At 41.8% G+C, this 27850-nt stretch overlaps 1 protein-coding gene across 1 annotated transcript; it reads right to left on the reverse strand.

The window, feature by feature from the left end:
- Positions 1-768: 768 nt before the first annotated feature.
- On the reverse strand, positions 769-27784 carry pik3cg (phosphatidylinositol-4,5-bisphosphate 3-kinase, catalytic subunit gamma). Its single transcript, XM_028571035.1, has 24 exons — positions 27632-27784; positions 26036-26255; positions 24820-24991; positions 23963-24225; positions 22750-22836; positions 22053-22153; positions 21707-21876; positions 21397-21584; positions 20703-20810; positions 20509-20596; positions 19104-19542; positions 17243-17341; positions 17018-17153; positions 14600-14665; positions 13755-13898; positions 13522-13603; positions 12713-12816; positions 12076-12222; positions 11255-11345; positions 11025-11155; positions 8850-8961; positions 8237-8394; positions 7874-7955; positions 769-3653 (listed from the first exon to the last, which is right to left on the reverse strand). The coding sequence occupies exons 2-24, from the start codon at positions 26246-26248 to the stop codon at positions 3454-3456; spliced, it is 3381 nt and encodes a 1126-aa protein (XP_028426836.1). The 5' UTR covers positions 26249-26255; positions 27632-27784; the 3' UTR covers positions 769-3453.
- Between the last annotated feature and the right edge of the window lie 66 nt (positions 27785-27850).

Below are 27850 nucleotides of genomic sequence, written 5' to 3' on the forward strand. Positions count from 1 at the left end.
TGGACTTAATGGCTGGTTTAATAATGAAGCTGCCTTTCTTAATTTTTAAAGATAATCTGATTCTCTGAAGATATATGATATTTTAATGTTCAGTTGGCACTTAAAGCAGAGTAACAGAGTGAAGAAAGAGGCCTAATAGCTGTGGGGAATGAGGAGGCTTATTTATCTGTCTAATCACACGCACACACACACACACACACACACACACACACACACACACACACACACACACACACACACACACACACACACACACACACACACACACACACACACACACACACACACACACACACACACACACACACACAGCAGTTTACAGCCACAGATTGACATGTAAGAGACTTATTCTTTGTGTAGTACATTCACACCCACTTGTACTATTCTGTTCAAATAGTGCTGTAAAACAGGGAGATGGGAAGAGGAAGAGGAGCAGGATGAAAAGATGAATGGGAATCTGACAAGAATGAAGAGGGGAATTGTAGGAGAAAAGTTGAGGAAGAAAGAGGAGAGGATGAAATAATCAAAAGGTGTCAGTGTTGAAACCTGTAACTCTGGGAAAAAGGCTTGTGCTGTTGCCCCATCTTGTGGTTAAAGTTAATGATCACAGTTGATATTTTAAAAGAGATTGGAAATCGGATCTGGCTCAGGATCAGAACAATCTTTCTTAAGACACGCTTGTGAAGATGGAAGATATGAGCGAGGGGAATGTAAATTATTTGAACTACGGCGGGCAGACAAGCAGTAAGTTGGACGTGTGAAACAGAAAACAAAAAGTAGATAACTTTAATTGTCTGATAACATTTGACGTAAGCATTTTATTTCCAGAATCAATGATTGAAAGCATTTACAGTCGCAAAATGCGCTTTACAAAATGTTATTTCTGAAAAAAGAGGAAGGTTTAGATTTTTCCAACATGTTTTTTTATGCAAGCTTAAAAAATATATACTGATTTATTTTTTTTAAATGCTGATGTTAATTGAAGCTTTCATCTCCAACTGTATAGTTAATAGTAACTTATGCTTAATGTAAAAATCTGATCCACTTCCTCTACACTATGTCCACAATCTGTTAGGGGGGGGGGAAACTTGAGAGATGTGTGTATTTTCAGTCAAAGTTGGCTTGTATGGGTGTTTACTTTGCTAGAAAATGTGACCTGGTTTCCACAGATTTTAAAATCAAATATCATTTATCATCAAAATCATTATATATTAGACAAAAAAAAAAAATCACTTTTATGTTCCACCCTCCTATAAGAAGTGACTACAGCACTGACCAGCATGTGCTAACTGCCTCCAACAGGCCATTACAAATGAGCATGATTCAATTTGACTCTTAATACACAGTTTTGGAATTTAAATTTCACGCTTTTAAGACATCTAAGAAGTATTCCTGAACAATCGGTGCAAATGAAAAGATTGATAATAATATAAATAATAAAACTCTTCATTACATTATTTCCTGTCTCTGACCAGGAGAGTCCAACGTATTCAATAATTCTTTGTATATTAGTCAACAAAACCAAGTGTTTTCCGAACAATAAACATAAACATAATAAACTAATTCACAGACTGATCCTTTAATCTTTAATCCTAACTGCTCCTCTTGGAGTGGAGGGCCAGTGGAGCACTACTTTAGCGAGAATCCAAGGAACACTGTGACCCGCACTATGTTTAAGATTAAAACAATGTGAAGGAAATGGGTTTCCTCAGCAGGAAAGGACAACTAGAAACAATAAGTAGTTTGCCTTTGTGAAAGGATGAAAATAGAGGATGTAGAGATCCAATTCCGTGCTTAAAGGAGAAATCCGTCCAATTTTTAACTGAATCTTGATCGCTAGATGTCACCGAGTACTGTCGATAGGGGGAAAAAAAACTACCAAAATCGGTGCTAGCAAACTGAAGTTGCTGAAGCTAATGGTCAGAGCTTCCAGTTAGCTAAAATGCCAGATGTGGGGGCATGTTCTAAAAAGTGCCTTTGTGCCACTTCAGACACAAAATGCAATTAAAATGTCTGTGCAACATGAACAGGGCCCTTACGTGACAACAAGGTGCGTTTTCAACTCAGACACTGTGAAGAAACCGTTTAAGTTCAAAGTTTGTCCTGTCACCTACCTCTTTTTCCATCGGTCGCTTCACCGAAAGGTAGACGATGAAAGTTTAGATACTTTTCTCATTCTGTTGCCACAATTCGGAAAAGCACAAACACGAACCATTTTGTTTTCCACTGTAGATCTACACACCTCCGATCTTCACTCTTCACACACTACGCTCCGATCTGCACACTACTGTTTACCATTTCCTGCAACAACTGAATTCCTGCGGGACTAGAGCTAGCCACAGGCATCATTTGGACCGTTGCCATGTAGTTACATAGTCACTGATATGGTCATAACCACTACAGTGCTCAATTACCTTTTTTTGAAGGGGAAATAATAAACTTCAAGTTTTCGTCGCGATGGCATGACCACCGTGACCGACTCTTCTGGGCTTTTGGTGAAGCGACAGATGGAGAAATAGGTAGGTGACAGTACAAACTTTGAATATAAAGGGTTTCTTCACAATGTTGGAGTTGAAATGCATCTTGTTGTCACGTAAGAGCCCTGTTTTATTTGCATTTTGTGTCTTTTAAGAGGCACAAAGGCACTCTTTAGAACTGGCATTTTAGCTAACTATTTTTTTTATTTTTTTCCCCCATCGACAGTACTCGGTGACATCTAGCGATCAAGATTCAGGTAAAAATCAGACAAATATCTCCTTTAAGTTGTTTTTTGGTGTGTTTGTTTTTTTCAAAAGGTTTCTTATTTAACCAAAATCATTATCAATAACTGTTTGAGGTGGTTGGGCAGATAGAAACCGTTTCATCTGATAAGCAGTTGAAAATGTGTGGAAACGAGAGGTAAAACTAAGCAGGCAAAGACTTATGCAACGCCAGTCGATAGTACAGTTGATTTGAGACAAAAGAAGAAAAGAAAAAAAAAAACTGATAAATGTTATTGAGTTAGGTGTGGATGTTTGACTTGGTCTAAGCAGTGCTTAGGGATGTATATCCTGTTCCCTGTCTCCTCAACATAGACTATAATTCATTACATTTCATTTAGCACTTATGCATCTCGGTGCCAAGTCTGCATACATGCAGTGTCTCGGGTTAAACTCACTCTTGCAGACTCAAGTTCCAGTCTTTTTCCATAGTTGAAATGATCGCTTTTGATGGGATTTTCAAATCCCATTTCTAAATTATTCATCTGCTGTCATTATTCTTCATAAAAATGACTATTATATTTGAGATGACCCGTGGTCTAAAATTCAAAATCTGTGTTTGCAGGTATACTGAGACTTTAAAAAATGACTTTTCAGTCTTCTGTTGGAACCTTCTTGTAAGACTTGTAAGAAAAAAAAAAAATAAATGAAATGCGTTAAGGAAATCTTAATCTGTCCTAATTTATACAGAGTCCTAAGTGGACCGTTTCTCCACACCCTGCTTGATCCCCAGCACCAGGTGAACAAACCAGTTGATCTGAACCATCCAGCCCTTTTCCCTGCAGATCTCTATCTGGTCCAGGAGGTGGCGCTGCGCCTCGTCCTCGCTGCGGCCGACTGTCAGTGCCTCGCGGATGTACTCGATGTCCTCCTTGCTGGTCAGCTGGGGCATGCCTGTCAATGGCCCAAAAAAATAAGTGTCTCACTTTTCAGACGCGAGAATCAGCATCTGTCAGTATCTATCTAGGGTTTTGTCATTTATCTAATCAGAAATACATCCGATTGGAGTTGTAGCTGCCTTCTTTTAAATTTGTGACTAAATGACTTACCCCTATTTTCCACCAGGCGTGTCTGCGCTGCGTTCCGGGCGCGTTGTGACCCCCGCCATTCACGTCGATGTCTGATAATCCACTAGCCGCGCCATGGCGTGTCCCAGAAGCGTGCGTGAAGAAGCTCTCCGCTCCACTAAAGATAGACGCCGGGTCTATGTTCACGCGAGCCGCGGGCAAAAATGCGTTGGCCCACCTATCTACAGCCAGGGTAGACTATGATAAGCCCTATTTCAACAAACGGTGGCGTATTCCTTTAACTGTAGGAGTGCTTGGAGTGGAAGGTAGATACTAGGGGTGACCCCGAATAGTCGAAGATTCGATGCATCGATATACGGAGCCTGATTCGACCACCAATCTCACAGTCGAATCTTCGCGGGTGTTATTATGAAACGAGGATCATACCATTTCAGCAATATGTGGGTGCCGGTGCTCAATGTCTAATTTCACACAGAACTACTGGTTTTGTACGGTTATATTAAGTTATATACAGCCTTTAATTATGATAATGCTGTAAAAAAAAAAAGTGAAAAGAAAGAAGCGTTCAATAAATATTTTTTACGTGTGTGTGTGTAAATCCAACCACCTCTGTGACAGATTTAAATTTCACTTTCCCTGATCCGTGACAGACAGGAGGATCTTGGCGGCAGGGATTAACGTTACTTAACAATGTCTGGAAAAAGAAAATCTAAAGTGTGGATGCACTTTCAATGGTAAAAGATGATCCAAAAAAAGTAAAACGCAAGTTGTGCCAACAGCTCATGTCCTACCACTCGTCAACAACAAACATGGCTTTCCACTTAAAACGGGTAAGTTTATTAGGCTACCAATAAAGACGGTTCACTCTTTCATATATAATGGCGCTTTTAATTTAGCAATATCATATGTTGGGACTTAAAATAATATGTTCGTCTTTTTTTCAGGATCCATCCACAGTATGAGACGGACGACGGCAGTTCATCGAGTAGTAGTAGTAGTAGTAGTAGTAGTAGTACAGGAGCTGCGCCAAAACTAACTCAAAGAAAGCTAGATTTGAGACCGCCATTGCCCGAGAAAAGGAAAAGAGAAATCAGGGACAAAATTGCAGAGTTTATTGCGCTCGACATGAGGCCAGTGAATGTTGTGGACGGTGAAGGTTTTTAAGAATTAATGCACACACTTGAGCCAGGATACACAGTTCCCAAAAGAGAGACGGTTATGCATGCGGTGGATGCGAAATACGCGCCCATACGCGCGGAGGTTTCCAAGTTAATAAACGATTGCGAAGCAGTCAGCCTTACCACAGATATTTGGACCTCGCTGCAAATGGAGGCATATCTTACCGTTACAGCCCACTTTATTACTGACGCCTGGCAACTGGAAAATTTTGTGTTGGCAACAAAAAAAATCATACAGCAGAACATATTTCACAAACACTGAAAGAAGTCCTTTCTGATTGGGACATTCCAGGTACTAAGATTGTTTCTGTTGTCCATGACAATGCAACGAATATGGTTGCATGCACCAATCAGCTGGCCCAAGACCCATCGTGGGGAACTGTACAGGGAGTCCGTTGTGCGGGGCATACACTGCAATTGTGCATTAACAGCGCATTAAAGAAAGATCCCGTGTGTCGCACTGTTGCTGCTGCAAGGCGCCTTGTTTCACACTTCAAAAAAAGCGCAAAGGCCACCACAGCACTTGCAGAAAAACAAAGAGAACTGGATGTTGCAGAGCATAGACTTGTGCAAGATGTTGCCACTCGATGGAATTCTGTCTATCTTATGCTCGATCGCCTGTTAGAACAAAGGGGTGCAGTTTCAGCTGTGCTGACGGATTCAAGTGTCAGCAAACGGTCCGACCGTGATCTAGAGCTCACAACATCCCAGTGGAGAATGGCAGAGGACATAGTCAATGTTCTCAAGCCAACGATCAAACTGACAGAGCTTTTGTCACAAGATATGAACACATCTCTGTCTGCCACTGTCCCGATGCTTATGAACATTAAGAAACGACACTTGGTGGTACATGAAGACGACAGCGCTGTTACTAAGACCCTCAAGATTACCCTGACCGAGGAGATTGACAGACGATGGGAGCTTAAAGGCCCTCTTTTGGCGAGCAGTATTTATATCAAGGCTGCAATTCTTGACCCACGTTTTAAGAAGCTTTCTTTTTTCACTGATGATGAGCAAAGGAATGAGGCGTATACTGTGGTGGAAAATCTGGCTGAGAGTTTAGCTGCCAGGCCTGTACAGGAGGTAGGGGATGACAGTGAATTGGTGGAGGAGCGTGATACTGCAGGCCCTTCAAGACAAGAAAAAGAGAAAGACCAAGTGATGTCGATGCTGTTGTCCAGTGATGAAGAGGAGCAACAGCCAGGGGACAGTGAGATGAGGGATTATTTAAAGGACACTACAAAAAGCAGTACAGGACCACTGGAATGGTGGAAAAAGAACGAGGAGAGATACCCAAAGCTGTCCAGGGCCGCAAAGAGATTCCACAGCATCCCATCTACTTCCACACCATCAGAAAGAATTTTCTCCAAGGCTGGATTTACTATCAGTAAAACCAGGAGCGCACTGCTGCCGGCCAACGTTAACAAGTTGGTTTTCATCGCACACAATCTGAAAAGACTAAAACGCACACAAGCAGAGTGAAAGACTGGATTTCTTTCGATCGGGTAGGGTACAAGTGTTGTCAAACATTTCAGCCGTTTCTAATTTTAATTTGTTGTGAACATGTTTAGCTAAAAACTGCCAGTTTAGCGTTTATTGTTTCGGCACTTAAAAGAGAAAGTTCACAATTCTGGCTAAACTTTCGTTGTTTTAATAATTTATTTATTTTAATTTTATTTATTGATCACTCAGGGTTACTAATTTAACTGTGGCTTGTGTATATGTTCCCCTGCACTTTGGCATTTTGCACACATTTATTACGCTGCCTGTGACTTGATTCTGACTTTATTAAGTTTTTATTTATTTTTTTTTTATTTAGAAATGTATATTCTGTTCTAATTTAATTCTGTAAATTAATGCTTTTTGTTGTTTTTTGTTGTGTCGATGTTGTGCTGCACTGAAAGCATGCTGGCACAGGCAATTTTGCCGATTTAATTTCGCAAAATGTGAAATACAAATCCTGTCTGCAGTCAGTGTGTTCTTTTCCTCTCTAGGCAGGTATTTCTTTTTAGGTTTTTTTATCAAAATGTTATTTTGTATATTTCTGTGATGTTCTGTATTTCGATCGCGGCTTTATGAGAAAACTTTTACGAATGTTTATCCACCACATTTCCTTTTATTTAAACCAAAATAAGAAAGCCATTGTCAATTCGTCTGTCAGTTGGCAGGCAGTTTTGGTCGCTTTATTAAAAGTTGTTGCTGTGTGCAGTGTGTGAAAGAAAATTAAAAAAAATGTTTACCCTCCTGGTGACTAGTGTCGTGCTCCTCCCAACCCATTCACACGCACACATAGATGATTCGACTATCAGTTGACTATAGAAAGATTCGACAATTCTGATTCGAATGTGTAAATCCTTAGTCGGGGACACCCCTAGTAGATACCAGCTTAATAAACAAGCGATTGGACGCCCAGGTAGCTCAGTTGGTAGAGCGGGCGCCCATATATAGAGGTTTACTCCTCGACGCAGCGGGCCCCGGTTCGACCTGCAGCCCTTTGCTGCATGTCATTCCCCCCCTCTCTCCCCTTTTATTTCTTCAGCTGTCCTGTCAATAAAGGCCTAAAAAGTACAAAGTAGAGACAATAAAATCTGCAGGTCTGGCAGCAAGACGCTCCGCTTCTGAGATGCTCCCGTTGTGGTAAGACGCGTGGCGGAGGACGGAACAAAACAAGAACGCAGCACAGACGCGCCCGGTGGAAAATCGGGGTTAGTCAGCAAATATTAGATGGAAATCTAAACTTAATCTACAAACTAAATTTGAAACTGAGCCAAAAACACTTGGGAGTACGCTGGGTCTAACTACTGTATGTGGCGGGTGGACATGATTTTAACAAAAATTCCATTAAAACAAAATAATGGTAACACAAAAAACACAAAGACTTTTGGTTTTATAAGGAAGGAAGTCGTACCGGTCATCAGCATCATGGAGAAGAGGATGATGAGCAGGTTGGTGTGGTGCCGAAGGGCGAGGTAAGCCTTCACACACACATCCTGAGACAGAGATAAAGGATGTATAATTCATACATATTGTACATTCAGACAAACAAATGCAGGAGATTGGACACATCGGAGGTCACCTCTTGGCAACGGTGGCTGTGCTCAGCTGATTGTATTTCTTAAACTCTAACAAGCCGATTTCTGAAAATATATCCCATATAGATCGCCCTTTTTGGCCTATTTATTGTTTAAAGAATCACGGACGGATGTTTGTGCATGTGGATTGACAGAACGGCACCTGTACATTCAGTGTATTCACATGAATATTACTGCACCTGGAATTTCTGGAAGTGGGGGCTACTTTTCTTTCCCGATGTTCCCATGACGTACAGGAAGTCTGGTGTGAGCACAAAGGGAACCCACTCCTTACTGATTCCCATGAAACTCTTGTAATTCCCCAGGATGTGGCCAAAGTCAATGTGGAAGAGATTCCCTGCAGAAACACAAAGGGGATTCGTTTTTGATTAGTTTTTCCTCAACTCTATGTCTCATTTCTACATATACATACAGCACATAGCAGGCCACATGGGCACAGCTCTAACATAGAAAACAGAACGTTGCAGTGTAATTGAAGTCATTTTAAATTATGGCTGAAACATACTGGCCAGGAATTTTGTTTAATATAATTTTGTTGAAATTGAGTTTAAAAGAGCCGGTCCGGTCTGTCTAATGGCGTTTATTAATTCTTTTTTTTATTAAATTGTAGATGTAAGTTAACAAAATTATGAGATTTATTAAGACTTAATATATTTTACAGATACTTAGAGGTAAGCTGTTATCAATAATTTAATAAGAACTTAAAAATAGTGACTTTTTTTTGCAAACGATATTTTCCCTGTATGACATCATATACATGTATATTTTAGTACACACAAAATAAGTCATTACCAGATTCGGTGATCATGATGTTGTCATTGTGGCGATCCCCAATACCCAGAACGTAGGTAGCCACACAGTAGCCACCGCAGGAATACAGGAACCTCTCCACAGCCTGTTGGAACTACAAAGAGAGACAGAAAAACTGTTTGTCGCACAATAAAACAACCCTTTGCTTATTAGCCATGCCATCATAAACTCCTTTGGCAATAACTGGGCTGCAACCTAGAGCTTTGATTGGTGGGCTTCAGAGAAAGTTTTTGCTTCGAAACGTCACATTCAATCAGAGTGTCCTAGAGCAAGGCACTGAATGGATTCCTCGTTGTTTCAGGAGAGCAACTGAGTGGCTAAGAATAGAATAGAATATGGTCTGGTGCTTCAGAACAGGACAAGTCTCAGGTGTGTAAATGTGAAATTGCCCTCTTCCATTAAATCTTTCACTGTACCTGTAATGTAAAAGAAATACTGTGCTATGATGTACTAGACAAAAAAAAAACATATTGCCACAGTGTGGAGTAACCTTTTCTTTTGAATTAAAGGTCCCATATTGTAAAAAGTTAGCCTGGGTAAACCCTGACGAACTTCCGGCAAATTTGAGATTTGCTCTGCAAGTCAGTCTGACGAAGAGCCCATTCAAACCCATTTCCAATGTCCTCAAAATTGAGGCACCAATCACAACCGCTGAGGCGGGCTTTACGCGACGAGGATAGCGCAGCGACGGCGAGCAGCTTTTTGTTTACATTCAACATGACGGCTACCGAAGCCGTGCTTCACGTGCTCGGAGACCCGCAGGTCAGTGTGACATATGCCGATTTCATGGAGGTCAATACTACAATTAACTGACAACATAAGTTATACCAGTTACAGTTCTATTCTCAAGGACGCACGCACACACGGACTCTGTCTCTTTTTCCTTTCTCTCAACTTCTCCGCCGCGTGTGTGTGCGTACCCGCTTGCGGTGTGAAGCGTGTGTCCACGCTATTCTTGCACAGGGAACCTCGTGAATTAACCTGCAACATGTCAGCTTTTTGGAAATTCTTCAGCGTGTGTGCAGAAGATAACAAGTTTGCAATATGCAACACCTGCAAGGAAAAAGTAGGGCGTGGAGGGACGACACCAAAAACCAGAATCAAATTTTTTTTAGTTGGATGTTGGATGTGAAAAGCGTCACCTGGACCGTTGGTCTGATTGGTTGAAGGACTATCCAATTGCGTCCAGAGGCATTTGAGTGGCATCCGTTGGTGACGCCCCTTTGGAAATGAACTGTCAATGAAGCTTTCCCAGACCCACTCTCAGTTCCAACTGAGAAGGGTCAGGTGTCAGCCAGGCTAGTAAAAAGCGAGATTTCCATGTCTTTTTGGATTATAAAGCAGGTGGAGGTGCTATATAAATACTGTGAAAGTATAAAAATGTTCAATCCACAGAAAAATGCACACAACCCATATTCAGAAACTGTGCCTTTAAACGAACCGTTAGGGCTTCCGACGGTTGTGACGTCACAACTATACTATTTATAGGTAGAAAGTGCCGCTACCGTGCTGTTAAAGTCATTCCCCGTCTGCAATGATGGTGCAGAGACAGCGAGAGCGCAGATGCAGAAGACCCGGAAACACTGGCCAATCAGAGCAGACTGGGCTTTTTCAGGTGGGGGCTTAAAGAGATAGGCACTAAAACGGAGCGTTTCAGACAGGTATATTTGGACAGACAGTATGAGAACAATAATGTATTTTGAACATTAAAGCATGTAAACTTGTTCTTGTAGAAACCCAAAATACAAGTATGAACCTGAAAATGAGCATGATATGGGACCTTTAAAGCTAAAAGATGAAGTGTTGCAAATTAGATTCTCAGAACATGTTAAGAGAAGAAGATATAGACACCGTGGGGGGAAGGTGTCACAGCAAAAAGTAGTGTGTGAGTGTTGTGGCGACAGGAAACCCTCTGAGGGTTGCTTCCTTCCTGTCTGTCGCACTGCCACTTCCTCTAACGTCTGATGCACAGAGCAGCAGCAGCTGCTGAGACAAAGTGTTTTGTAACAGGATGGATGGACGCATTGGAGAATGGGTCTCTTTTTTTTTTTTTTTTTTGTCCAAACAATCTTGATATAGTCCATATAATCACCCACATAACTATTTGCATGTCGTCTTGTGTTGCTGTATGTCATGAGAGCCGGTCGGGATGTGTACCTTGTCCTCGCTGACACACTTGTCCCGCAGCCACTGACAGAGGATTTCATCTTTAAAAGCCCCGGTGCTTCCCACAACACTCTGCTGGATGTTAGCGATGGTGGTGGCGTCCTTCACAGTCTCGATCATACCTACGACGACACAAATGACAAAAACAGAGGCGGGGCGTGAACCTCACAGAATGTGAACTGTAATATTCATACTTGTTTGTTCTCCATTGAATAGCTGACCTATCTTGTTTCCAGTGGAGATGCAGCCGTATGGTAACAGACAGAGATCCAGTGATTCCGTCTCCCAGATCGACTCCATGATCAGCAGAATCTGAAGGGACACCAGGAGTCTCTGTAAGGGTCTTTCTGCAATGATATGCTAACTTCTACGTTGCACGCGTAACTTAATGCGGACCGTTCGCAAGAGCGGATGTGCCGCCGGCACAGCACTGTGAAACGGCAATCCATTGTTAGCTATTATCAAAGGACGCAGGTGACGTGGCTGGGCTGGCTCAGCGGGTAGAGCAGGCGCACGTATACTAGGTTTATAATAATAATAGGTTTATGCCTCGACGCGGAGTTCCAGGGTTCGAGTCTGACCTGTGACTATTTCCTGCATGTCTTCCCCCTTTCTCACCTAGCTGTCCTGTCAAAATAAAGGCGGAAAAGCCCAAAAAATCATCTTTAGAAAAAAAAAGGATGCAGGTTACAGGAAACAATAAATAAAATTAGAAACTCTCAAAACCAAATACGCTCATTGCCAGTCATTATGTCCTTTTCTGGACATTGGTTGTTTAATTTAAAAGAAATGAAGACACTTTATGATCCACTTCTGTGTAAAAGGGCCACACACACCTCGTGTAAAAATATATAAATAGAAGACTGTCCTATTTTTATGGTTGTAGAGCAGATCTCCTCGGTGCATATGCAACACTTGCGCACTGCTCTCATGCCCGGTGTAGCCTATTTCATTGATTATAGTGAAAGGCGTAGTGCTGGAAAAATCCGCTCCGCATACGTCACTGCGTGCAATGTAGCTGGCCCGTTAGAGACACACTCACCTGCAAGATGAGCATATCCTGTCTGAGGTCATCGCCGTCTTTGAAGATGATGCCGATGGGGTCTTTGGACAGAGTGGTGGGGTCGGCCCTTTTAAACTGCAGCCACAGTGGCTTCTTCTTAGACGCCATCACTTTACACTGCTCGATCTGAATGCGCATGAACACGTCTTTATCTTGCAATTCAGTCATACAGGTATTCACATGCTCACATCCACTTTTCTTTTGTGTTGATTTCACCATCTAAAACTGGTTTTATATATTGGTTAATATTGGCTTACCACTTGCAGACACCTGGGTATGAGTTAGGGCTGCCCCCCTCTTAGTTGATTAGTTGACTAATCGGTCGTTTTGGTCGATTCATCTTTTTTTCCTTTTCCTATTTCATGCTGAATGAGTTATTTCCAAGAAACGTATGAGCACATCTCTGGTAAACACAATATTTAAAGAGGTGCTTTTGCATGATTCTTTGTGGAGAAACTCAGTTTTACAGATCTGTCGATTAAATCAACTCCTCGATTAGTCGACAAAATCATATGAGTGTTAGTCGACTAAATATTTCTTTAGTCGAGGGCAGCCCTAGTATGAGTGTGTATGGTTTTCTCCTGTGCCTGTGAGTGTGTGTGTGTGTGTCCCTCACCAGCAGGGCTCCAGCTCTTAGTCCAGGATCGTAAGGGACTCGGAAACTCTCCGGCAGACCGGACGACTGCAGAGTCTCCAGCTTCTGACGCAACTGAAACACCACTGACAAGAACACCACACACACAAGGCTTTCATTTTAATTCTCTCTAGTCTTTATAGAGGTATTTGCAGCTAAGGGAATTGAATATTGGTATTATTAATTAAGGCGCTGACACACCAACCCGATTATCGGCCATCTGGCGAGGTCGGTGACTTGAGTCTGTTTGGCATGTTCCGTACCGTTTTCAGTCGGCGTTCATTTTGGCCGATTTGACTTGTTGAATTGGCCAGTGGGCAGTAGGACTCAATGACCAATCTGATTGGTGGAGTGCCAGCCCTTGACTAGCGAATCAGTGCACGAGAAAACTGACAACGCCAGTATCTTCTTATTGCTAGCCATCGTATTTTCTTCCGTTCAGCGAGTAATGACAACAACGATCCTTCTTGACTACTATCAACACTCTCTGATGAAAACAATGACTGACGACAGCATGCTCTGTGTTTACTAGGTCTAGAGAGATGTTCCGTCATTTCCGGTTTTCATTTTTTGGACGACAATACAGATTAACGCCGCCTGCTGTTATGGAGAAGTATTATGTGTGGTGCACACCGCAGAACGTACACTCAAGTCAAGTCTTTTTGGACTGACTCGGGGAGACGGGAGACGAATGATCAGTCCGACTGCCTTTTCTGCCGACGGTCGGCCGTCGGGTTGGTGTGTCAGAGCCTTTAGTGACAGTGCGTTGCTACAGAGCTGCAGGATGGCACCTTGTGCTGTGATATCGCACTTGTCAGCAGACATAGCCTTGACCTCACGGGTGACTTTCTGCAGAGCCTCCGTCATCTCCACCTGCAGAGCATCAGTTCCATCATGTCAGTGACTGAAAGAGCTGATTATCAGACAGACTGCAAATCTGAAATGTGTGTTGTTGTTTTTTTTTTTAATCTACAGTATACACTATTTTGTCTAAGAACAAGGCATGAGCTACAGTATGTCTCACCTGTTTCCTGAAGTCCTGCAGCATGTCCTCACCACAGCCTCTGAGGTAGGCCTCCAGCAGGACAGCATACCTCTGCTGGTAATGCATGGACTGAGCGATCTCACTGCGCAGGAACCAGAAGAGAAAATGGCCTATACGCTTACTCTGTGGAGAGAAAACAAAAACCTGTAAATCATAATGAAGTATCTTTCCTGCAGCTAGCATCAGGCGGGAACCAGAGACAATAATCCTGTGTGATTATTATGATATCAGGCCATGTAAATGTCTGTCTATATGAAAGGGGAGAGAGAGGAGGAATGACACGCAGCAGAGTAAACCTCTATATATAGGCGCACACTCTACCAGGTGAGCTACCCAGGCACCCAACAACATATATTTTATTGTGTTTTAACAGCTGTACTATCCCTGTATGAATGTGATAGGATTGCTATCATTGTTGTGTGGCCTGGCTCAGGTTAAACTTTTTGTGAAACATGAACAAACACAAACAATGAATGCCAGAGAACTTTATTTATCTAGTTGTTTGAAAGTGAGTCATAACGGAAAGTAGCTTTCCTTCTGGGCTAAATTACGGGGTATCGGATCTGTGCATAAATATCAGTACTTTCCGGCTTTTCTGATACTGGTATCGGTATCGCAACATCTCTAAATTAAATATTTGACAAACTCTTTTCATCATTGGGAGAAAGACAAAAACAGATAGAGAGAGATGAATGGGCAGACAGAACCCACAGGAAACCACAGAAACCAGAAACCACAGGACACACGCACACAATCACGATACACTGCAAACACTGTTAAGACAGTGTGAGAAAGAGACAGAGACAGATGTTGGTCCTGCTTACCCTCAGAGCTGTCTTCAGCAGGAACCTGACCAGGGCACTGTCATGGTAGGGCTCAAACTTGACCGCCTGCAGGACACACACACACACACACACACACACACACACACACACACACACACACACACACACACACACACACACACACACACACACACACACACACACACACACACACACACACACACACACACACACACACACACACACAAAAGAAACTATTGCTGCCATCATGAAACCCATTCAAAATCCCACTGAATACACCCCATGGAGTAAATCTGAAAATAAGCTGGTTTTGATATTTTTTTTAAAGTTGACATTTTGTAAATTCTGATTTAAACGGCACCATGTGGAGTTTTGGACCAGGTAGTGGTGCTGCAGAGCCATGTGCCTACATCACAGACAAAGAAGACCTTAAGATGATGCTGCATTGTAAAATGTAATCTGATGAATCACTTGATATATGAATATGTTGGAGAGCTTCTGGGTGTTCCACTGTGGTTGGTAATTTATTTTCATTAATAATAAAACAGATTCAAATTTGACTCAACTCTTTAACGTTGACACGGAAGTGGCCGAGTAATATTTTTTAGTGAGGCACTGTGTTAAAACAGCTCTTGGTGTGCTGTCATGCTGATTTGAGCGCGTTCTGAATGACTAGCTGACCAATCAGATTGCCTGGTCAAATCTACTTGTATAAACAGGCTTTGTTAAGGTTTTATGAGGTAGGAAGTGCATGAAAAATGGTTCAAGGCCTCAATGTACACACACACATAAAAATTGCCCATAAAAACTTGACAGGGTACCTTTAACAGACTGAGTTCAGAGGTTACAGTGTGGCGAGGCAGAAAGTGGACGGTGACAGTTAAAGGAAGTGCGGTGCAAACACAGAGCTCACTGTGCTCACACAGGACTGCTATTCAAATGTTTTCAAACTGAAGGAAGCAGAGTGTGATTAAACAGCTCAGACAGATAATAGACAGCGGAGTAAAGAAGACAACAGCGGTGCAGTTAAACTAGTTCCTTGATGTTTTGATCATGTAATCTGAGAACTAAAAACATTTTAATGCAATTTTGGCAGCTACAGGAACACGGTGTCTTCAGTGAAACACATCTATATTGTAGACTAGGGATGAAACTGCTAATTTATATTTTGTGATCAATTAATTCATCACCTACTTTTCAGATTAAATTACTTCAATATTATGTTAAAACGAATATCTAATTAAATCGAACCTCAACGAGTGATTGAGTCTATAATGTCCTCAAAGTTTTTATCGGTTTGGTTTTGCAGTGCTTAGTTGACAAATACAAACACAAGAATACACATTATCTGAAAATAGAACTAATAGATGACACATATGCTACCTGTTCTGAGTCAGTGTGACACCTTTGCAAAGCAAGTTATCATTCTTTTTTGGAAAGAATCTGAATCTGTATTTCAAACACAGCAGCAGAATATTTTTCTGTGTACAAATATATTCTGGAAAGCCACTGCCCACATATCACTAAAGCCCATATGATACAGAAACAACAGTATACTGTACTTACTAGAGGTGGTCATTTCCCTATCAGATCAAAAGGGCCTTTTGTTGGCCGCAGCTCATAATTCATGTGGCTCATGCAAAGTTGCCCACAGAGTCAACTATGGAAACACATCAGAGGACAAACATGCAGCGTGTGTCCGCTGAGCTGCCTCTTTCCAAGAGCTTGGCAAATAGTGAAACTGTGAATCAGGCTGAAGAGGGGAGTAAATTTAGATTCTTTTTTGGTCATTTTGGCCTTTAATTGATAGGACAGTTGTAGACAGGAAAGGGGGAGAGAGAGAGAGAGAGAGAGAGAGAGAGAGAGAGAGAGAGAGAGAGAGAGAGAGAGAGAGAGAGAGAGAGAGAGGTCGGATTCGAACCCTGGGCCGCTGCGGTAAGGACTGAGCCTTGGTACATTGGGCGCACAATAGGGCTGCACAATTAATCGCAATTGTTATCGAAATCGCATTATGGACTATGGCAATACCCAAATCGCAGGGGGGTGAGGGGTGCAATATTTGTTAAACAATTCTGAATTCAGTATAGAGGTGCTGCAGAGGTGTCCCGGCCTACAAATCCTACAGACTAAAGAAAACATCTTTGTTTGATACAGATCCTCGCAAAAATCACAATATAATCATTTTGATTTTTAAAATTTTAATATTCTTCAATGAAAATGATGAAAAAAAGATAATTCCCTCCAATATGGTGAATCATATCGCAATCGCAAGATCAGTCAAAATAACCGCAATTAGATATTTTCCTCATATCGTGCAGCCCTAGCGCACGGTCTACCAGGGGAGTTGTCAGGGTGTCCCGGAACAGGAGAGTTACTGGAAGAAGCATTTTGTCAGCATAAAAAAAAAAGAAATCAAAAATCGCAAAGAACACACACCTGCACGAGCTGCAGAAGGTATCGGAGCACATCGTCATCTTCCAGAGTCTCCAGCTTCCTGACGGCCATTGAGCGAACCTGAGCATCCGAGTAGTGGCAGTCCAGCAGCTGCATGGCCAGACCCACGTCCAGACCACTGGACAGGGACAACATGAGGACACGTGATGGGACACTGACGCTACAAAAGGACAGACACATGTAGTGGCACTGCAAGCGCCCTTTTACCTGCTGTCCCACGCGCTGCTGCGCTCCAACAGACGGTGTGTTGCCAAAACATCTTCCTGTTTCCCCCACCTGACTGAACCCAGGAGCTTTGGGTAGGCCCTGAAGACAGGAAGTCATGAAGAGACAATTAGAGCAAAAAACAAAATCATTATGTACAGGCTTCCCACACTTTTTCATGGACAAAATTTCTAAACTTTTCCATGACTTTTTAAAAAGGACCAATAATACAATTTCCATGAACATTCACAACGTATAACACAAACATAACTGTATAGTATAATTTACTCCAAATAAATTATTATATGAAAACCTTATTTCAATCTCTAAATGTTCATTGTTCGATGTTAAAACCATTTCTGGATACATGTCTGAAAAACAACGTATACATATACATACTATGTATTATTAATTGGCTCTCTAATGACATGGGTCATTAGACATGGCTCAAATAGCAAGAGTCATTAGAGAGCCATGAAATATTAAATGTACACTCAAACATATCAGATTCAAATGTACACACACACACACACACACACACACACACACACACACACACACACACACAGAAAGTAATACGTGGAAGGTTATCCACGGAAGATTACTGTAACAATTCATCTCATCAAACAACAAAATTCCATGACTTTTCCATAACTTTCAAGGATTTTACTAATTCCATGACTCTTGGAACCATGTTTATAACATTTATATAACCCACTTTCTGGACTATGCACCCACCATTTGCACATACTATATATTTTTGCACAACACAATTCAGCCATTTTGCATATATTTGTTTATGTATTTATTGTTTATTTCTGTTGGAGCTATTCATTGTTTTGCTATATTTAATAGTTAAATATTTACTAATGTATTTTGTTAGAATTATACAGCTACAGAAGTTTGATTATATCATTGGTATCTTTATTTTGGTGAAGTATCTGCTAGTGCTTTTGATTTGAAAGTACCAGGCAGCCTGAGCCACCAGCTGAAGTCTACATGTATGAGTGAGCAGGGAGGGATGCAGCAAGCAGACACCGGGAAGGACTGATGCTTTTTTAACCTAGAGCCTAGAGACACCATTGTTCCTTTGATAAAATGTTTGTTTGCCAAAAACTGGGAAAATAAACCTCACAAAATGCCATCTTTGCCTGGACAATAAACGTTTCTATCGCTGCGTAAGGTTCACGTCTTCTGTGCCTCAGTGGCTGGTTTGGTTTTGAGTTTGTTTTGTTTGTTTTTGTTCAATCTAAAATCACCACTAAAATGTTATATTGATGTTTCATATGTTTGTTTATGTATGCACAAAAACCACCGAGGCAAATTCCTTGTAAGTGTTACTTACTTGGCAATAAAATCTTTTCTGATTTCTGATTTAGTAGTCCATTTTCTTTGCAAACAAATTATTCTTGTGCTGCTAGACCTTCCTCTACAGTGCTGCGGAGGAGAGTCTGGCTAGTCCACACAGCATTCCGGAATGGGAGAAAAACATGCTCTGGTTTATTGGCATTTCTTTAAACCAATCGCAATCGTCTTGGGCTGCGCGGGACAGAGCCATGGTGCCGCAGCAAAATGGAACATGGAACATGTATACGTTTAAAAGTTGTTTTAGTCGTGCAACAGAAAACTCAGATAGGACAGATAGTCTAGCTAGCTGTCTGGATTTACCCTGCAGACATCTGAGGAGCAGTTAACCATAGTCCTCAGAAATCCACCGAGTTTAGAACGCCAGCACAAAGAAAGAGGAAGGTAACGGACATCTGGCCAAAATTAGGGACATTCGGCGGAATTTCCGGCGATATCGGAGCAATCCCAGAAGTGGAACGTCGTCGATATAGACTAGAAATGAATAAAAAAAAACTACCTGGGGTCGCGCATACACTCATGCCTGAAGTGCCACAGCAGCTCTTTGTCTTCAGGGCTGAGCGGATGCAGGGGGTCTGTGGCCACGATCGCCGCAAACTGTTTCTTCAGGTGGTTGGGCATCTCTCTCTGACCGCGCTCCCCTCCCTCGGCATCCTCGCCGCCACCGGCGGCGGCAGCGGCGTCCCGGCCCACATCCCGACTCTTGGGCAGCACCACGGGGTAGCAGTACTTGTCCAGCAGGATGGCGACGGCCATGGCCGAGGCCTTGTCGGGGTTGGTGGCTGAGGTGAGCTTGTCTGCGTTGATGCTGCTGCTGCTCTCCTCGCTCTTCTCGGGCATTTTCCACATGTGGAGGATGAACTCGCCCTGGCGCAGCAGGGAGCGGTGGTCGATCAGCAGCAGGTTGACGTAGTACAGAAGACGGCTCTTGATCTTTCCTGACAAATGGGGAAAAAAACAGACGGATACAGAGCCTCGCCTGAATGACTAAAAGCATGATACAATTTAATTCAATTCAATTTTATTTATAGTATCAAATCATAACAAGAGTTAGCGCAACACACTGTACAGATAGAGTAGGTCTAGACCACACTCTATAATTTACAAAGACCCAACAATTCCAATAATACCCCCAAGAGCAAGCATTTTTCCTTTTAGGAAGAAACCTCGGACAGAGCCAGACTACAGCGGGCAACTACACTGTAGCAACAACTATACTGTAGCAACTAGAGCTGCAAAGATCAATCGATTAATCAATTAGTTGTCAACTATTAAATTAATCGCCAACTATTTTGATAAGCGATTAATCGGTTTAAGTAATCTTTTCAGGAAAAAATAAATGGCAGAAGTAGAGTACAAAAGCTAACAAAGCTAATCTTTCTTTTGTTTTTATCACTGATTGATCCGATGAGGAAAACTGCTACTAACAGGTTCTGGATGCTGGAAGGTTTTAGAAAACATTCTTGAAAAGCACACAGAAGATCCCAAACAAAAAACACTAGTGCTGCTCTGAATCTGGATTTCCAATTAATGGTGGACACTAGCTGCAAAGATTAATCAATTAAACAAATTAGTTGTCAATCAATTAATCAATGAATCGCCAACTATTTGATTAATCGTTTGGAGTTTCTTTCAAAATTCTCTGATTCCAGCTTGTTAAATGTGAATATTGTTCTAGTTTATTCTCTCCTCTGTGACAGTAAACTGAATATCTTTGAGATGTGGACAAAATAAGTGAGGACGCCATGTTTTGGAAAACACTGATCGACACTTTTCACCATTTTCTGACATTTTACAGAGCAAACAACTAATTATTTAATTGAAAAAACGATCGACAGATTAATCAACAATGAAAATAATTGTTAGTTGCAGCCCTACAGACAACCAAATGTTGTAGACCTCACCATCATGGCTGCCTGTTCCCGCTGTATTATCCTGGTAGGCGGAGGATCCCTTGGAGTTTGGCGTCTGGGACTGCTTCCCGCAGACCACCTGGGTGGAAAAAAAAAAAAAAAAAAAAACAGTAGAGCACTAACAGTTAGTAACAGAGTACAAAGATATTTAATTCATCTCCACTGCATCTGAATGAAATGTTCACCTGGAGGTTGAGTCGTGCTCCTTTAGGCAGGTCCTTGATCTTAATGTTAAACTCCAACCAGCAGTTCCACAGCACTTCTTCATTGAAGGTTTTAGAGGACGTCCTCTCCTGAGAGAGCAAAGACAGGGTTAAACTCTGCTAGCCCTGCTGTCCAAAACTCACTGTCTGTGTTTTGGAAAACGAGTTCTTCATGAATTTGTTGGTTACAAAGCCAACATTCAACGGTTCAACTGAGATAGGTGTGGTTCTCAGTTCTGATTGGCTGAATCTTGTTTAAAGTTATCGCAGGTTCAAGTCCCTGTACGGACCAAAGTACGGAGTGTGGACTGGTAGCCAGTTCACCTCCTGGGCACTGCCAAGGTGCTCTTGAACGCCCCTCCCCCAACCCAACCGCTCAGGGCGACTGTCCAGCACTTGCAGCCCACTCACTCTGACATCTCTCCATTTGTGCATGTAAAAGGACCTGAGCATGTGTGTGTGTGTATTTCAGGCGTGTGTGTGTAGGGTGTAATAACAACATAGTGTCAAATGTAATTTCCCTGTTTACAGTTTTAAATAAGTGGAGAAATGGAACAAGGGCAGACGCAAAAATACATATGTCATGACTTTGCTGTCCTAAAATCAAGATACAGTAGATCACAGCCGCCATCATCAGATGTTTGTTGTTGTTGTGAGCTTGGAAGTTTTTGATTACCTGGGCTAAAAGCTGCTGGCCGTGGAAGATGCTGGCTTCTACGAAGACAATAAACTCTGGGATTTTGGGGAGAGATGGGATGTCAATACCCAGCACCTTCACTCGGAACTTCCTGTTACAGTCCCACATGGAGATGGTGAACACTCGTTCATGGTCCTTCTCATCGATGGTCAACTGCTCGTGGGTACCTATGGGGACAAAAAGTTGGGAGGATAATTATTAGTATCAAACGTGGACTGGGTTTACATTGTACCATATCTCAAGAAATTGGAATTGATACATCATGAAGTAACAAACGCAGTAGGCTTACCTGCGACTCCGGTGCAGTCGTCCACTTGTGCCCAGTCCTCCTTCTGAACCAGATCCAGGTCTGTATCAGGTGGCGCCTCTAGAACCAGGTGGATTTCCTCCCCGTTCTTCAGACACTGACGGATCCAGTTGAAGTCCTGCAGCGGTTTATCCCCGTACAGGTACTCCTCCCTGTGTTAACAGACACCGAGAAGCTTACTTTCAAGTTGTTAAAACCTGACATATTATTGATTGTCTGCTTAAAACTACCCTCTATAACCCAATCCAGTGAATTACGCTTCAAAGCTAACTTTATTACAATGACTCTATGTCTAAGTAGCTATGGTGCGTTTTAGCCTCCAACATACCTTCCACACACACGTAGCACAAAGTCGGCCTCGCACATGTTGTCAGGAATGCCCAGCAAACTTCTTTTATTTGCGGTCTTGGCGAGAAAGCTCACCAATACCTAAACAAGATGGAAAACCGTCAGAAAATGGTACAGTGTCCTGTTCAACATTGGGGAAAAAAATAACATAAACCTGTGGATCCCACTGATTATCTACACTATCTACACCTGTACAGTATGTATTTACAAGGGCTGCATGATATGAGGAAAATATGCAATAACGTTATTGAATATCGCGATAACTATATCAATCGCGATAAATAAACAGATACTGAAGTGTTCTCAGTTCTGCTGCTTTCCGTATTCGGTTAAAATACGACAAATTGCTTGTTGAATTCAAAACAAATGAAAGGAAATCATTCCCAACATGCTTTTATTGAACAAATTGAACACTGAAATGAATATAAAAAGCACCACTAAAAAAAGAATGGCAATTCCATTTTAAAGTGCAATTTTTTGAACTTTTTGGAGTGTCTTTCGCGATATTTCATATCGCGCTAAAAAAATTTTTTATATATTATGCAGCCCTAGTATTTACTAGGGTTGAGATTTGTATAAGTATCATATGTGAATAAAGTGAAAAACTAACTAATACAAATGATGTTAAAAAACGGTAGAGTAAGAGAAGAGAAATGACTGGTGTCTACATTGGGTACCTGTGCTGGCGTGTTGTCGATGGAGACCTTGATGGTCTGGCTGGCCGTGCCGATGTGGATCACCACCAGGATGTTACCGTTACTGATCTGAAGGAGCAACACATGAACAGACAAAAGAGTGAATGAAAATACAATAAAAGAAACAAGAAACGGTACATTCGAGGAAGGAACTGGAAGGAAGAAGGGAATAAACGTTCCCACCAGATTATTTACAACTTCCTCATGAGTCCTGCATACTTCAGTGCAATGTTACAGAAACTTAACTCGCTAAATCTGCAACAGCAGCTTTTAGATTAAAAAAAAATTCATAAATAACAGGAAAACTGAGATGAGAAATTAGGTGGGGGATCCGTGTGGGATGTGAGTTTTTTTTTTTATCCTGCAGACAATTTCAGGGAATCATCTGACTGCAGGTGAAAAAAAATGTTCAGGTTGAGTTTTTGTTTATTGTCTGTGAGCTTGTAAAGCTGCAGGTCTCGGGACAGCAAGATCATTTCAAGAAAATCAGTTAATTTCACCGGAAACACTTTGACTTAAATAGAAGTTTACATGGGCAAACTTTGCTTTGCTTACAGACAATATTGCAAATTCATTCTATATAGATGTATATATATATTGTTTTGGAAACACTGAACTCAACCGACACATACACACAATGCATATTTATTTATTTATTACTCTGTGTTACCTGTGTCATTTCTTTTTTTTTTAGATACATTTTTTGGGGCTTTACCCTTTATTGTGGATAGACAGGAAAGGGGGAGAGATAACACGCAGCGAAGGGCAGCAGGTTGGATTCGAAACCTGCGCCGCTGCAGCACTCAGCCAACGTGGGGCGAACGCTCTTACTGGGTGAGTTAGAGGCCTCCCCGCAATATGCCATTTCTATTCATCCGCACCTTACTCATCTGTATATCTGTGTTTATATACTGTCTGTTTATGTAAGGGTGTTTATTGTATAAATATTTTTGTTTTATTGCTATTATTATTATTATACCTAATTCTATTTTTTCTATTTCTTATACTTTATGTATATTTTTTCTCCTATGTCTCCTTAATGTGTATTTGTTGTTATTCTGATGTGTGTAATTTATTATATTATTATATATATAAAGTCTGTCCTACACACACACACACACACACACACACACACACACACACACACACACACACACACACACACACACACACACACACACACACACACACACACCTTGCTGAGCAGGTGCTCAGGCAGCGGCTTGCGGGTGACCCAGGGGTCCATGGAGTAGAGTTTTGCGTCGCGGTCAGCCAGCTGGATGCGTCGCGGCGTCAGCAGCTTCCTGCGGGTGAACTCCAGCTCGTCGTCGTGCACGTTGCTGACATCGGTCACGTCGTAGCCGATCAGGTAGTTGAGGTAGCGCTGGTACTGCTGGGACTCGTCCGAGGGCTGCGGACGGGGAACCAGCTGGATCCGCCCCACGTCTTTCTTCAGGGCTTTTTAAAAAACACAACACGCGTGTTTTTACATCATTCATGCTTCATCATCAACAATTAACTTCCTGGAAACATTCCAAAATTGTACGCCCGCGCTACTCTAAACCCTCCTGTTGTCCTCGGGCCACGGGATGTATGCATATATTGTATGTGTATATGTATACATGTATGATTAGAAGGGTATAGGGGTGCAGATGTATGTGTATGTATGTATGTTTATTTTTTTGAATTTTTTTGAATTTTTTTCTTCACTATGAGGGTTGCTTTTGTTATTATTATTATTATTATTATTATTATTATTATTATTATTATTATTATCATCAGCACTGGTTGGACTACATAGATATGTACATACATATAAAAAAAAAGGGGGAATGATAATGGTACTGCTTTGAACGGTAATGGATTGTTATTTAAGTGATGGGATTGCAATAAAAGTATAAAATATAATTTTAAAAAACGATTCCACTGCAATCGTAATTTTTGAAACGATTCCAAGTAGGAATCGGTTCTCGATGCCCAATCCTAATTCATCATCCCAACAGAACGCCTCCGTTTCTGACTACATTGTTGCGTCGCCGGTTGCCGCCGAACCTCTCCAGTAACAGATGCAGTCCAGCGTCTGGAACACCTGGTGTTTGTCGTAGATCTCGCACACGTTGCCTTTCTTCTGGTAGAGCAGGATGCAGTGGTCGGGGGAGAAGCGCTGGTAGAAGTCAGGACAGAGGTTTAAAGTCACCGCCTTCAGCCACACCTGAGCTTTCACCTGCGAGACAAGAAACAACAGGCTTCAACGATTAGGGCTGCCCGATGGCCCGGGGCAAGTGAATACAACAACCCACTTGTCCGTTGGGTTTTAATCATTTTTTTCCGATCTTCATCATACCATATTGGGCTGCACAATATATTGGTTTTTTTTTAAATCGTCATCACGATATCAACACATCGCAAAAGGCTGCAACATATCGCGATGACATGATGTCATGACACATGACATCATGTCACTCTTATGTAGATACCTTCAAGTAAAGTGTTACCACATATTTTCCTCATATCCTGCCGCCCTAATATCATAAATTACATTATCGTTCTCTTGCCCCCCTCGGAGAATGGCTGTTGAATGATTTGATTTGAATGTGCCGTTGGCCAATCAAGAATTGAGTTGGCGCTAGTGACGCGTGACTGGCGGCTGTCTTCATTATTTGATAACCACTAACAAAAAAAAAACTATTTGTGTGGGGGCTAGTATAAATTTACTTTGTGCAAGTAGAATTTGTTTTCGGGCAAGTGAAAAAAAAAAAACTAAATATTGAAGCCTGAAATATAATGCATGTTTAAAGCCACTGACAGCACCATTTTAACTTCCATCATGATTAGGGCTGGGTACTGAATTTGATACTTTTTAGGCACCGACCGAATTGCCTCTAAAGTATCGAGTAATGTCATTCAACACCAAATTTCAATACTTAAGAAGTAAATCTCATCAGAGCCAGTGAGCCAATCAGCACGCAGCATGCTTGTACCAAGATCTAAGAATGTTTGTGATTGGCTGTCTAGCGTTAGGCAAGAAAAACTCTACTTTTACAGAGAGACGGGGCTCACGTAGTAGGAGCTGTGAATACATAAAAAGATTTGTGCCGTAATGTTGTCATTTATTTTTGTTTTATAACATTGGTATCAAAAAAAGTAGCGTTTAGGAACCGGTGTCGAGGTCACAGTATTGGTATCGTTATGGAAATGTTTTGAACGATACCCAGCCCTAATCATGAATAAACCCCGGTGTTGACAGTGAATCAGTAACTAAGGAGACCTGTTCCACCGTCCAGTTTCCAGCCACTTCCAGCTGCAGCATCTCGGGGCTGTTTCCGCCCCGCTCCGAGGTGGGCAGGACAAACTCAACGCTGATCTGATCCATGGAGGTGCAGGACGACGACATGATGGCCTTCTTTCTCCTCCTCCTCCGCGTGTCTTCTCGCAGGGCTTTGGGTTCTTGGTCGCTCACCGGGATCTGCTGCCCGTCCATCGCCTAGCTGGTGGGGGGGACGGATAGAAATCTCTTACGATCCAGTATACATCTCCCCTTCCTTTAGAGGCAGGTTGATCAAAGAACAAGTGACAGTAGTGCCAATAATCCCCCACCAGATAAATGGCTATATATTGATAGAGAGATAGATATTTGTAATACCAGCCACCTATCCATCAGGGAAAACTGATCTATGAACTCATTTCATTTCAGCTGCTTTTTGAAAGTCTTGTTTCTGTAATTGGATGTAAAGATTAAAAAAGCTCTGCTCTGGGCGCCCGGAGAGCTCAGTTGGTGGAGCGGGAGCCCATGTATAGAGGTTTACTCCTCGACGCAGCGGGCCCGGGTTCGACTCCGACCTGCGGCCCTTTGCTGCATGTCATTCCCCCTCTCTCTCCCCTTTCATGTCTTCAGCTGTCATATCAAAATAAAGGCTGAAAATGCCCCAAAAAATATCTTTAATAAAATAAAAAAACATTGCTCAGTAAGGACTATTTTCTTCGTTGATTAATCAGCACATATTTTAATGGTTTTGTATATGAATTGTCAGAAAACAATAAAAAAAAGCACTGCTCACATTATGAGAGGCTAGAATCCAGAGAGAGATGGACATTTTTTTGTTGCAACAATGAATCAATTCTAAAATAGTTGCCCATTTCGTTTGATGTAAATCGCCTTGTTGACTAACCGACTAATCGTCTTCAACCCAGTCCCAGTGAGACACAGATAGAGATGGCCTGTGGTATGTGTCTGGCAGTGAATTTAATGTTTGACTATTGGCAAGCATGAATGAATAACTACTAATAATAACTAGCTACAGCCAAAGAGGGGATTATTGACTGAGACTGTCCCAAAGCACTGCTTTCTTATTTTATTTTATTTGTTTGAATTATTTTTCTAAAACAACTAGGGCAAAAACAAAACTCATTTTAAAGGAAAATGTGCCATTTCCTTTACACAATTTAGGAAAACTATATTTTAAAAAAAGGAGTGCGCCATGATGACAGCCTTATTAAAGTATTTTTTTGAAACAAACTATGATCTTAGTTGACTAAGAACCATAAAGTTCACTGAAATAAGTCACAGGATTAAGCGGAGTTTCCCTTCTGCTTATTTTACACCAGTAGAGGAAGTTTTAAAAGCAGGAAACAAAACTCAACACGGATATATATGCGTGGATGTAGCCTAAACTAGAACTGCACTAGTTAAGTCACACTGTTTGCTGTTATAACGACTGTGTCATAAGCGTTATTAGGTCAGTATCTGGAGCTTAAAGCAACCATAGCGGAACTGTTAGTCTGGGGCGAATGTAACGGTAATTTACAGCTGCCATAATAATGGTAAAAAGAGAGGCGTCAATACAAAAACGTTTTTATGACTCACCAACGAACGCAGACGCAGGCGGCAACGAGAACCGGAGCTTTTTGCAAAAGTTTCGGCATTTATGCTACATGAAGAGACCTAAAACCAGAGTCAAAATAGTTCGTAGGCAAAGTCTGGATTTAAGGAAACGCTGCGCTTCAACTCAGGAACATTGTCAAGCTCGCCGGCTAACGAGAAAAGTACTTCCGGCTTTTCTCTTCAAAATAAATCACGTACAGC

This window comes from Perca flavescens, chromosome 23, assembly GCF_004354835.1.
Source record: "Perca flavescens isolate YP-PL-M2 chromosome 23, PFLA_1.0, whole genome shotgun sequence".
Lineage (NCBI taxonomy): Eukaryota > Metazoa > Chordata > Actinopteri > Perciformes > Percidae > Perca > Perca flavescens.

Coding starts and splice junctions, on each gene's coding strand:
- pik3cg (XM_028571035.1), bottom strand. CDS start 26,248: ATGGACGGGCAGCAGATCCCGGTGAGCGACCAAGAACCCAAAGCCCTG. Junction 14,666..17,017: donor ACCTTCTGCAGCTCGTGCAG/GTGTGTGTTCTT, acceptor TGTGTCCTGCAG/GCGGTCAAGTTTGAGCCCTA. Junction 11,346..12,075: donor AGGATATGCTCATCTTGCAG/GTGAGTGTGTCT, acceptor GTGTCCCTTCAG/ATTCTGCTGATCATGGAGTC.